At 40.6% G+C, this 12,913-nt stretch overlaps 1 protein-coding gene across 7 annotated transcripts in view; it reads left to right on the top strand.

Annotated features, from left to right (window-relative positions):
• STXBP5L (syntaxin binding protein 5L) overlaps positions 1–12,913 on the top strand; it is a 451,312-nt gene that overhangs the window by 373,759 nt on the left and 64,640 nt on the right. For all 7 annotated transcript variants that reach the window (XM_075905178.2, XM_075905171.2, XM_089772234.1 and 4 more), the window contains one exon: positions 6,115–6,180. In XM_075905178.2, coding sequence (XP_075761293.1) covers positions 6,115–6,180 — 66 coding nt within the window. The remainder of the gene's footprint in view (positions 1–6,114; positions 6,181–12,913) is intronic.

Genomic DNA, 12,913 nt, shown 5'->3' with positions numbered 1-12,913 from the left:
CCCTGTGGGGGGGGGATAGGCCCCCTGGGCAGGCGCGCGTGCAGGGCTTCCCCGCACGGGGGGGGTTGGCCCCGGGGCAGGCACGCGCGGGGCTTCCCTGCACGGGGGGGAGGGTTTGGCCCTGGGAGGAGGCAGATGCAGGGGACTCTCTGCCTCCACTGGCACCCCACTCCGCAGCCCCCACTCCCCAGTCACAGAACGCTGTCTCCACTCCCCTGTCCCCAGCTACAGAACTCTGTCCCCATTCCCGTCCCCAGCTGCAGAAACCTGTCCCCACTGGCACTCTGTCCCCTGCTGCAGAACCCTGTCCTCTGCCAATTGCTCTCCCAGCACCCTGTTCCCTCTCCCCTGCCCACGTGATTTTAATTGTATGTATCGCATAATTTAAAAATAAACTCTTTATCAGTGTGCAGCAGCAGTCAAAAAAGCAAATAGGATGCTAGGAATTATTAGGAAAGGGATAGAAAATAAGACGAAGAATATCTTACTGCCCCTATATAAAATTATGGTATGCCCACATCTTGAATATGGCATACAGATGTGGTCTCCTTAACTTAAAAAAAGATATTTTGGCATTAGAAAAGGTTCAGAAAAGGGCAACTAAAATGATAGGGGTTTGGAGCGGGTTCCATATGAGGAGAGGCTAAAGAGACTGGGACTTTTCAGTTTAGAAAAGAGGAGACTGAGGGGGGATGATAGAGGTATGTAAAATCATGAGTGGTGTGCAGAGGGTGAACAAAGAAAAATTATTTACTTGTTCCCATAATATAAGAACTAGAGGACACCAAATGATATTAATGGGTAGCAGGTTTAAAACTAATAAAAGAAAGTTCTTCTTCACATAGCGCACAGTCAACCTGTGGAACTCCTTGCCAGAGGAGGCTATGAAGGCTATTACTAAAACAGAGTTTAAAAAACAGCTAGATAAATTCATGGAGGTTAGATCCATAAAAGGCTATTAGCCAGGGGGTAAGGTATTGTGTCCCTGGCCTCTGTTTCTCAAAGGCCTGGGATGGATGGCAGGAGACAAATCGCTTGATCATTGTCTTCGGTCCACCCCCTCTGGGGCACCTGGCACTGGCCACTGTCGGCAGACGGGATACTGGGCTAGGTGGATCTTTGGTCTGACCCAGTATGGCCATTCTTATGTTCTATACCAATAGTTCTAAAATACACATGAAGTAACATTGGTTCAATAGTAGCTAAGACAGCCACTAAAAGAATCGGCATGGACACTTGATAACATTATAACAGTTTTCTAGTACATGGAAGGTTGTTATAAGGAGAAGAGGAAAAATTCTTAGTGTCAGGAGATGGTTTCTTGAGTGTAGGCCTAACAGTTGTTTATTATGCAAAAATAAATGTTTCCAATATCTACAATCCTTTTTCCATTACAAATTGGTTATTCTGTCCTTAAAGCTCACTTTTGCTTATCCTGCATTCCACCAGGAAATGTTTTGGTTGCTTGTGCAGCTTTATCAAATTTTAAAAAACAAAACTCATGACAGTACTTAGCTTCAGATGCTTTTTTGCCAGAATATAACTCAAATTAAATAATAAAAAGACTTAAATTAAAATTGATTAACTCTCAAATGTTGTTAATCCAACTGTGTACCATAATTTTTGTACTTCGATTAAAAAAAAAGACAAAATAGTGAATCAAGGAACATATGCCTAAAATTGTTTTCCTGTGAGGTCTTCAGTATGTGTTTTTTTATGTGTGTGCATTCACAAAGAAGGTAAGCTCTGAAAGAATCTGCATAAATAACACTTTAATTAAATATAACTTTAGTGTGCATATCTAAAATATAGGTATTATCCATATTATTTTGGTAGTTTTAGGAGCTTAGCATAGTCAGTTAATGCACTGTTCATTTTATCTTTAGAGAGTTATCAATATACTTGTTACGGTTCACATTCACAAAGGCACTGCGGCCTCTTAATCTCATATTTAGGCACCATCAAGGGGGATGGGTCTCCATTTGAAGCCTGAACATCAAGCCTCCTGTTTTTAACCCTGAATTGTGAGCTCCAAGAGCCTGAGTCGTTGGACCCAAGCGCTGAGATTTGCAGCTGTTGGCCTTTTTTACAGTGTAGACAGGCTTTGGTACATATAAAAAACAAGTTGGGGCAAATCTGAGTCCCTGCATATCAGAGGCCTGCAACTGGAATTATAGAAATGTCAGAGCAGTCTCCCACAGTAGCCGCAGCAGTTGCTGAGAGCCCTGGGGTCTTCAGAATCGCTATGCCTCAGGACAACTTGCCCCTTTGTTTCCCTCTTCCTCCCGCCTGCCGACGGATGATTTTCAGCCTGAGGAGGAAAGCATTTTGAAAGGTCTTTCAGTAAAGCGGCAATAATTTGGAATGATTTGACTAGACAACACCATTTCACATACTTTAGGGAGTCCATAGTAGTGAATCCTGCTCTCTGACTCTAGAGCTACAGAGCTGAGGAATGTGGAAAGCTCTTGTCCAAAATATATAAGTCCTAAGGTCCATCAGAGGGGGCCACTTTCTGGAAAAACTTACAAAGGGCATACAGCTAATCCTAGTCCTTTCACACTTTCAAGAAATTATTTTTGTTGTATGTTTGTACAATACCTAGCACAGTGGGGCAAGGACCTCTAAGTGCTACTGCAATGCATATAATAATTAACAATTCACTCTTGTATGTAGACTCCTCACAATCTTTCACTCATCCTTCGCTATATTCAGTACAGACAAAAAAAGTGTATACAACATGCTGTACGTATATACATACATAGTTAGTTTCACATGATGATCATAACTTGGTCAAATCAAAATCAGCATTCTCTAAAACATTTTTAAAATCACATTTTCTCAAATACCGCAGTTCATTCTACTTGAACTCAAAATGTGCTGAATAATTTCTTTTCAAGTTTTCAAAAAATTTCAGCTTGGGGCAGATTCGGCCCAGGAAATTTCGACTTGAAAATTTTAAAATTTCAGAGAAATATTTCAGCAACTAATATCAAGACCGTAGTATGGAATAAAAATGCAGCCTTCATTGTAGTGGTCACTGATATTCCTTCTATAATATAATTGTATTGTCTATACTCCTGAGATTTCCTGAAGAAAGGTGGTTCAGAGAGAGGTGACAAGAAAGACTTAAGTGCAAAGACAAATTCTCATAGGAAGAGACTTTTAAAAAGATGGAACTGTTTTAATTTGAAAAGCAAGCAAAAAAAAGAGAGGGAGGACATTTAAATATATATATAGGAGATAGAGAAAGTTGGTCTGGAGTTATGTTCTTATCTTACAATACAAGAACAAGGGGGTAGTTGATAAAATTGAAAGGTGTCAAATTCAATTCTGATAAAAGGAAATATTTTTCAATCAATGTACAATTAGACTGGAATCATTGCCACATGATGTAATGAGGTCAAGAATTTGCTAGGCTTCAAAGAATGATTGGATCATTATATCAGAGTTACACCAGATCATGTAAAAAGGAATTTGGAAGCAAATATATCCCATGCTTCAGCACTTATTGTAATCGTCACTGGTTAAAGATTGGTTTAAGACCTTCATGCAGAGCAAATCAACCCACAGCTGTCTGCTGTAGGGTTTTTTGCATCATCTTCTGAAGCATCTGGTGCTGGTCATTGTCAGAAACAAGAGTCTGGACTGGATGGACCATGGGTCTGATCCATTATGGCAATTCCTGTGTACTTACATTATGGAGATGGAACATCATATTTGTTATATTAGGTTGGTGCAATGGGCATAAAGATAAAGGAATCATTACAATCTATGTATTTGATTTCTAGGTTTTTCAGAATGGTTATGTGTTTTGGTGTGTTTCCTTTATTTTTTTTAATAACTGTATTGTTTACACTGACATCAAGTTTCATATAGAACATGTTCTACTTTGTAGCAAAATTTCACATTCATATGTCATCCACTGTACAAGATTTACACTGTACAACTTAATCCTGCAGATCTGACTGCACTTGCAGGTGTTCAATTTGAGAGTTATGATTTGTGGTATAAATTGACCAAACAGCCTCCTTAAAACGAAAGCACTGTTTATTTTGTTTATTCTTACAAAGCTGTTTTTCTCTAAAAGGATTTTGAAGTAACAAACAGCCTAAATAATTGTCTTCAGCTTGAGTCCTGCTGTCCTCTAATGGAGACATGTGAAGTCCTAGCTTCTCCTGACACCCCAGCAGAGTTCTGTTATTCTTCTGTGTTTGTGGGCCTTGATTCTATGGGTCATAATCAGTCCTTAACAGGAGACAGAGGCAGACTCGTCAAAGCTAATAGTTCCAACGTTGTCCCTTAACTGCTTTTAAGTGTATACTAAGGTGGCTATCTTAATCCATTCTTTTCATTTCTGCCTGTGTTCCCATGCTGCCCTGCGATTCATATGGCAAACATCCCAACAATCATGCCATCGTACAATATTAATACATTTTCACAAAGCATCTCTACTGCTGTCATAGTTAGATACTGTTCAACCACATTGACTAGTGCTGTACCTTATTAAATTGCAAAAATATATTTGACTTTAAGTTAATTGCAGCTTCAGGTGTTCTGCACTTCTGAAAATCAGATCAGTTTTATTTTAAAATGTAATTCTGGATATAGAAATCACTGAGGTTTGAAAATTTTGGCCCTAATTCCTATAAAAATGACCAGGTCAGGCATGAACATATTTTCAAAACAAGTAGCTGATTCTGAGCCTGCAGTTCTGCAGTCCCAAGCAGGTACAAACAAGACAATTTAAATTGTCAATCATATGGTTTCTTATAAAATCAGATAGATGGCTACATTTGAGTATATTTTCATAATTAATCGCACCCAGAATTGATTGAAAATGAAAAATTAGAAGTAGTGCTGAGGTTCTTTGATCCTAAACACTAAGTGATATTTACCTGTGCAAGAGTTGGACACAATTGTTATTCTAGCACAGGAACAGTTCCACCAGTGATAGCATCTCTGGAAGACGAGGCATTGTATTTTTAGTTCTGTATCTATCCCTGTTCAGAACTGATCTAGATTATGTGATAATAAAAATGCTAGCAGCCAGCCTACACTAGCATTCCTACTGTTAGCACCAGTGAGGCCACTAGTGATACAGATATGGTAGGAAATTTTACAGCAAATCTTGAGAGTAGACTGCTTTCTATAGACTAGGGCATTGGATTCAGAGAGTCCATAGCCTTTGCAAATGGGAGTGACTATTGTGTTGCAGGATGCATTGTGCCTGTTTGAAGCACAATGCCCCAGAGATCCCAATGGGAAGTCATGACTCTGCATTGTCCACACTGCAATATGTGACTTATTGTCACAACTAAATCCCTAAACAGTGTCCATAGCATTTAAAACAAATGTATAAAATATCTTGCATCATAAATATTATTGTTACAGGCAGTCCCCGGGTTACGTACAAGATAGGGACTGTAGGTTTGTTCTTAAGTTGAATTTGTATGTAAGTTGGAACTGGTACATATTGTAGGGGAAAGTCTAGCCAAACATTTCTCCAGAGCTCAGTTTTATTCTCCCACACCTCACTTCCCTCAGTCCTTTATTCTCAAGCTGAGGTGTCTGCTGAGAAAAGCCGCTCCGCGTCTCCCTGGTCTGCTGCAGGGGGGGCACTAGCTTCGCGTCTCCCTGGTCTGCTGGGGGAAAGCAGCTAGTGCGGGGTTGCCTCACCCCGTTTGTAAGTAGGGATCCGATGTAAGTCGGATCCATGTAACCCGGGGACTGACTGTACTTTCAGATAGCATTACCATCATCTTTATATCTAGTTCTCAAAATTAGCCATTGTGTGAATACATATAAAGAATCTGATATTAAAACAATTGGGCTGTTTTTTTGTTTTGTCACCACTACTCAGTTTCCTCTTCTTTCTGTGTCACTATTTCTTTCCCACCTCAGTGATTTTTTTCCCCTTTCCTCAGAAGTTGAAAATATGCAGAATTATTTTCATATCAATTTGACATGGATGAGTAGGGTTGAGTTATACCATAACCGTTTTAACTTTAAAGCTTTATTTACATGATCTCATTTATGATGTGAAGTCAGCCAAGAAAGTTGAAGTGCATCCTGCTAAAGTTTAACTTACCTTTTTAACTCAATTTTTTTCAGGCCTGACTGAACTCACTGACAGTCCAGTTTCCCTGGAGCTAGAGCGTTGCAAGTCTCCCACTTCAGGTAAAGGTGATTGGCATCTCCTCCTGCAGTCTGTATGAGCCATTCATGTCATACATCTGTGTTTCATTAACCTTTAGGATGTGAAGTACATCATCATTTACATTTATAAAAGCAGAGTTTGTTTGGAGGGGAGGGCTTGCTACATATCAAGGCATGATGCTAAGACAGTACATTTACATTAAAGAAAAGGTACATTGAGGATGGTGTGTGGTGTGGGAAAGAAGTATGAACTCATTTGAACTGACAATTTCGCATTGGCTACCTCACTGTTTTTTTGTTAGCCTTCTTTAAAGAGCTAAAGAATTATTCTCTTTCTAACTGGCCTTTTTAAGTGATGTTATCAATATAGGGAGGATCCATTTTTTTAGAATTAGATCATAATTTGAAGTGGTGTGATGTGGAGATGGTAACTCTTGAAAGCAGCTGATGTCTAAAGTGCTTCTACAATTTTGTTGTAGGAACATTGTATCAAAGAAAACTTAATCACACCAGCCTCTAGCTCTGCAAACCACAGATTGTCTACCAATTTGACCCCAACAGTGAAATCCTGGCCCTATTGAAATTAGGGGCAGGACATCTGGTCACCCCACTCATGTTTCTCTTCCTTTTGACTGGGATTTGCCAGCCTGCAACATTCCCTGTTTTCACTAGACATTTTTCCCAATAACACCTGCTTGTTTGCTTTCAGAGACAATTAGCAGATGCAATTGGTACAGTTATAAATACCACACAGTTCTTTCTATACAAGCCTAGATTAGTCTTAAGGTAAATGCATTACAGAGAAAACAGTAAAAACAATAAAAAGACCTATCTGAATGTGAATTCACTTATCAGACTTCATCCCAATCCTAACATGGATTCTGACAGGCTCAGACCTTCTGTCCCTACCCTAAGGATTGGGGTGCTCCCTGCACCAGGGAGCCTGTACCAGGAAGAAAATTCTGAGCCAGTTTAAAACCAGGCTATTTATCCAAATCTCTTTCTGTATCTGTCAGTTACTAGAGCAGGGGTGGGGAACCTCAGGCCTGGGGGCCAGATGCAGCCCCTGGCTTGCCTGGATCCAGCCCCTGTGGCTCAAGGCTCCTGCCCCTGTGATGCTGTTCCAGCCCCCCATGGGGCTGGAGCACACAAAATCTACTAGCCTGGGCCCCTCAAGGCTCTGCTTTGCAAGGATAGTATGAGGAATGTCTGTGTCTTTCTCCTTCTCAGTTGGGGGTCACATCAGTGAGGGTTTGGGGTTGTTGGTTTGGGGTTTTTTCCCCCCAGTTTGAAGTAGTAGTAATCCAATGGGGTGTCTTCTCTGGAGATTAATACTTCTCTAACCATCCTGTGTTTTTCTCCTGTTTTCCCTTCACATCGTAGTACAAACAATTCAGTAGTAACCAGATACACAATTGCATTTTTAATTCAGTGAACTCCAAAAACATCAAAACTAATTCAATAAGTTTTAGCTTAATTCAGTAAAATTAATTCAGGATATTGCTGTAAATTGTCAGTATGTCATAGCAAGTTCAGCTGTTTCTCTAGGAACTTCATTTGTGATTGTCTAGTCAGTGTTGATCTGCTCAGCATGGGCTTTGCAGCTGGCCCTTTAAATTAGGTGGAAAGAAGCAGCTAGAGCCTTAAAGTAGCCATTTTGTCTATGATGCTCCAAACAGCAACTTCTTTCTATCCATGATAGCTCAGTGGTTTGAGCATTGGCCTGCTAAACCCTGGGTTGTGAGTTCAATCCTTGAGAGGGCCATTTAATGATCTGGGCCAAATTTGTCAGGGACGGTACTTGGTCCTACCATAAAGGCAGGAGACTGGATTCCATGACCTCTCAAGATCCCTTCCAGTTCTGTGAGAGAGGTATATCTCCATATATTATTATTATTATTCAGTAAGTATTTTTAGCTACTATCATATTTCATACTATACCTCCTTTCTTATTTATGAGGAATTAACCGTCCACCAGCATGCTCTTCAAATCTTCAGCTTTTGGCTCCTATATTTATTAAACTTTAAAGGGACGTGGTCACTCCAGATCTGGCCCAGCAATCAGTATATTATAAAACCTAAGATGAATATAAATGTTTTGAAGAAATTTTAAAAACTGCAACAGAATTAGTTGGGTTTTTAAAAGAAACAGTCCCTGTAGTGTTTGCAACTCAAATGTTTCAGATGTGAAAACATAAAAGTAAAACCGGATAGAACAATATTGCCATTCCCAAGAATTCAAAATAATGATTTAGGCTCACTAGCTAAAAGGGTTGTTACAAGGAAAAATTGTTCTCCTTGGCCTCTGAGGATAGGACAAGAAGCAAGGGGCTTAAACTGCAGCAAGGGAGGGTTAGGTTGGCCATTAGGAAAAACTTCTTAACTGTCAGGTTGCTTAAACCCTGGGATAAATTGCCTAGGGAGCTTGTGGAATCTCCATCAGTGAAGATATTTAAGAGCAGCTTGGATACACATCTCTCAGGGTTGATCTAGACTAGGGGTGGGTAAAAGAATCTCCTCAGGATAGATCTCGCCCACCAAGTAGATTGATCCAACGAGCTGAGGCCCTGCTGCTCCCCCTGCCCCCAGGCCAATCATGGTCTGGGGGTGGGGAAATCGGGAAGTAAACAAGTGGCTCCCGGCAAAAAATTATTGCACATTCCTGATCTAGACAGTGCTTGGTCCTGTTGTGAGGGCAGGGGACTTGACTTGATGATCTCTCAAGGCCCCTTCCAGTTCCAATAGTCTATGATTTTACGGTTGCCAACTCTCCGGGATTCACCTGGAGTCTCCTGGAATTGGCATCAATCTCCAGTGAGTATTGAAAGCAATCCAAGAGATTTTAATAGGATATTTAAAGAAAATTACCTTATGTCATGAAGGGAGAGAAAAAATCTCTCAGAATAGCTTTAGTCAGAGTTGCAACCCTAGTTAAGCCCCCAAAACTAGTGAAATTGTCTTAAAAATAACAAATGTGTGTTCTTTTTATTTAACTTCTGTTGTTTAAGCCAGTGAGGTTTGCATTTTCCAACTTTTCTCTGCAGCTATGAAGGCTAAAAGCTTATATTAAAAAGAAAAATAAGTAGAGATTCTCACATGGGCCCCAAGTTTGCAAACACTTATGTGTGTGCTTAAAACTCTTGTGGGGTGAGGTGCCATTGGGACTAGTCATGGTAATAAAATTAAGTGCATTTTTTCTAATGCTGTCCAAAACTTTCTGCTTTAGATCAGTTGATTACCAGTTATTTCACAAGGGATTTGACATTTGTTCTGCTATTTGTCTTTTCGGGAAGCAGTAGTCAGGGTAAACCATGAGTGTTTTATGCATGTTACCTTTCTTAGTTCTTCTAAGCACGGCAATATTTATTGTGTTTGTGTCTTTGAAGTGTAAACTTAATCACCAGCTGAAATTGTATTTGCAATGGTTGTCATTCAAAAATACCTCTGGTATGAAACACACATTTCATTTATTTTAAATGAAACCTATTTAATATGTAAGCAAGGGTAATGGATTTGCAAAATGTAAAGATAGTTCCGCATCAGTATATCGACTGCAATAAGGGGCAAATTGAGCGTCCCTCACAGTTGGAATAATTAAACTGTGAAAATGGGATTGCCAGGTATTTTGAATTAGAATCCCCAAGATATAGAACCATTGAGTAGCTTACTGTAGTCTCATGGCTTCAGTAACCTTGGTACTGCTTGGTCCTTATCTTTCTTGGGGAGATGATGGGTGGATCTTCTTTGTTATGGGTGCACTAACTGCTATTCTACTACTACCTTTGATCCTCACAGTGTTCATTTGATGTGACACACAATGAGCCCAGGAAACTCGGCTCTGTAGCAGCCTCTGCACAGTCCTCTAATTGTTCACTCAATCAACTTATACGAGCATATCACCATCCACATCCACAAAAGAGACAGTAGGACTCGATCCTCCATAAATTCAACAGAAACATAGCAAGAGACCTAAAAAAGAGTCACCGTGGCTTAACCACCATGTAAAAGAAGCAGTGAGGGACAAAAAGATATCTTTTAAGAAGTGGAAGTCCAATCCTAGTGAGATAAATAGAAAGGAACATAAACACTGTCAAATCAAGTATAAAAATGTAATAAGAAAAGCAAAAAAAGATTTTGAGGAACAGCTAGCCAAAAACTCAAAAAGAAATAACAAAATGTTTTTTAAGTGCAGGAAGCCTGCTAAAAAAACCTGTGGATCCCCTAAATGATCGAGCTATAAAAGGAGCAATCAAGGACGATAAAGCCATTGCGGAGAAACTAAATGATTTCTTTGCTTCAGTCTTCACGGCTGAGGACGTTGGGGAGATTCCTGAATCTGCACCATCCTTTGTGGGTGATGAATCTGAGGAACTGTCCTGGATTGAAGTGTCATTAGAGGAGGTTTTGGAACAAAAAGAAAAACTTAATGTTAACAAATCTCCGGGATCAAATAGCATTCATCCAAGGGCTCTAAAAGAACTCAAATGGGAAATTGCTGAGCTATTATCTGTGGTTTGTAACCTATCCTTTAAATCGGCTTCCGTACCTAATGACTGGAAGGTAGCCAACGTGACACCAATATTTAAAAAGGGCTCTAGAGGCGATCCTGGCAATTACAGACCGGTAAGTCTAACTTCAGTACCGGGCAAATTAGTCGAAACAATAGTAAAGAATAAAATTGTGAAGCATGTAGAAGAACATAATTTGTTGGACAAAAGTCAACATGGTTTCTGTAAAGGGAAACCCTGTCTTACTAATCTATTAGAGTTCTTTGAAGGGGTTAACAAACATGCGGACAAGGGGGATCCAGTAGATATAGTATACTTGGATTTTCAGAAAGCCTTTGACAAGGTCCCTCACCAAAGTCTCTTGTGTAAATTATATGGCCATGGGATAAGAGGGAAGGTCCTTTCTTGGACTGAGAACTGGTTAAAAGACAGGAAACAAAGGGTAGGATTAAATGGTAAATTTTCAGATTGGAGAGGGGTAGCTAGTGGTGTCCCCCAAGGGTCAGTCCTGGGACCAATCCTTTTCAACTTATTCATAAATGATCTGGAGAAAGGGGTAAGCAGTGAGGTAGTAAAGTCTGCAGATTATACCAAACTGTTTAGGATAGTCAAGATAGAAGCAGACTGTGAGGGACTCCAAGAAGATCTCACCAAACTGAATGATTGGCAACAAAATGGCAAATGAAATTTAATGTGGATAAGTGTAAAGTAATGCACATCGGGAAAAATAACCCCAACTATACGTACAGTATGATTGGGCTAATTTGGCTATGACAAATCAGGAAAGAGATCTTGGAGTTAGCGTGGACAGTTCTCTGAAAACTTCCACGCAGTGTGCAGCGGCGGTCAAAAAGGCAAATAGGATGCTAGGAATTATTAAGAAAGGGATAGAAAATAAGACCCAGAATATCTTACTGCCCCTGTATAAAACTATGGTACGCCCACATCTTGAATACTGTGTACAGATGTGGTCTCCTCACCTCAAAAAAGATATTTTGGCCTTGGAAAGGGTTCAGAAAAGGGCAACTAAAATGATTAGGGGTTTGGAACGGGTCCCATATGAGGAGAGGTTAAAGCGACTGGGACTTTTCAGTTTAGAAAAGAGGAGACTGAGGGGGGATATGATAGAGGTATATAAAATCATGAGTGGTGTGAAGAGGGACGATAAAGAAAAGTTATTTATTAGCTCCCATAATAGAAGAAGTAGAGGACACCAAATGAAATTAATGGGGAGCAGGTTTAAAACTAATAAAAGAAAGGTCTTCTTCACACAGCGTGTAGCCAACCTGTGGAACTCCTTGCCAGAGGAGGCTGTGAAGACTAGGACTATAATAGAATTTAAAGAGAAGCTAGATAATTTCATGGAGGTTAGGTCCATAAAAGGCTATTAGCCAGGGGATAAAATGGTGTCCTTGGCCTCTGTTTGTCAGAAGCTGGAGAGGGATGGCAGGAGACAAATCGCTTGATCATTGTCTTCGGTCCACCCTCTCTGGGGCACCTGGTGCTGGCCACTGTTGGCAGACAGGATACTGGGCTAGATGGACCTTTGGTCTGACCCAGTATGGCCGTTCTTATGTTCTTATGTTCTAAAATACATTTAGAGGGCCTGAGTCACACTCACTGAAGCAAGAGGGTGCAAATTTCTGTCTTTGGGCACACTAAGTGATTCCCAGCTTCACCTCCATACTAGAGCATGTGGCTGGGTACTATCAGGAATCCAGGGACCTTTCAGCCAGGTTTCCATAAGAATTCTACTGAAGGAGGCTACTTGAATAAATTGGAACATACCCTGCCTCACTCCACTCCTGGTTTTATCCTACCCAGTGCTTTGGCTGCATTAGCTTACTCAGGGTTCCCCAGGAGAATGGTATTTGCAGCATCAAACCCTGCTCCTTATGTATTTTCTGCTTCCTGTCTCTTGGTACTGAGTGTGTAAGACTAGGCCTATTGTATGTAGTTTAACCCAGGAACAGTCAAGAATTCTATCAAGTTGTTTGTTTATGCTCCTATTTTTCCAGCAAAACTCGTCATTTGAATTGAGTCACTGATCACTCTAGTTGTAGAGCCTGTGTTTCGAATACTAGAACCCTAAGTTAATGATGGAGTACAGCTAGAATCTGGGGCAGATGGCCGTTTTGCGGGGCCCCGGGCAGCATAATTCCACGGGGCCCCCCCCTTTGCCACGGCGCATGCGCGGGGCTTTCTGAAGTGCGGGGCCTGGGGCGGCTGCCCCGTTCGCCCTGCCC

This window comes from Pelodiscus sinensis, chromosome 1 (assembly GCF_052426305.1).
Source record: "Pelodiscus sinensis isolate ZL-2025 chromosome 1, ASM5242630v1, whole genome shotgun sequence".
NCBI classification, from domain to species: domain Eukaryota; kingdom Metazoa; phylum Chordata; order Testudines; family Trionychidae; genus Pelodiscus; species Pelodiscus sinensis.
Note: the sequence above shows the minus strand (reverse complement) of the source record. Positions and strands in the feature narration are given on the sequence as shown.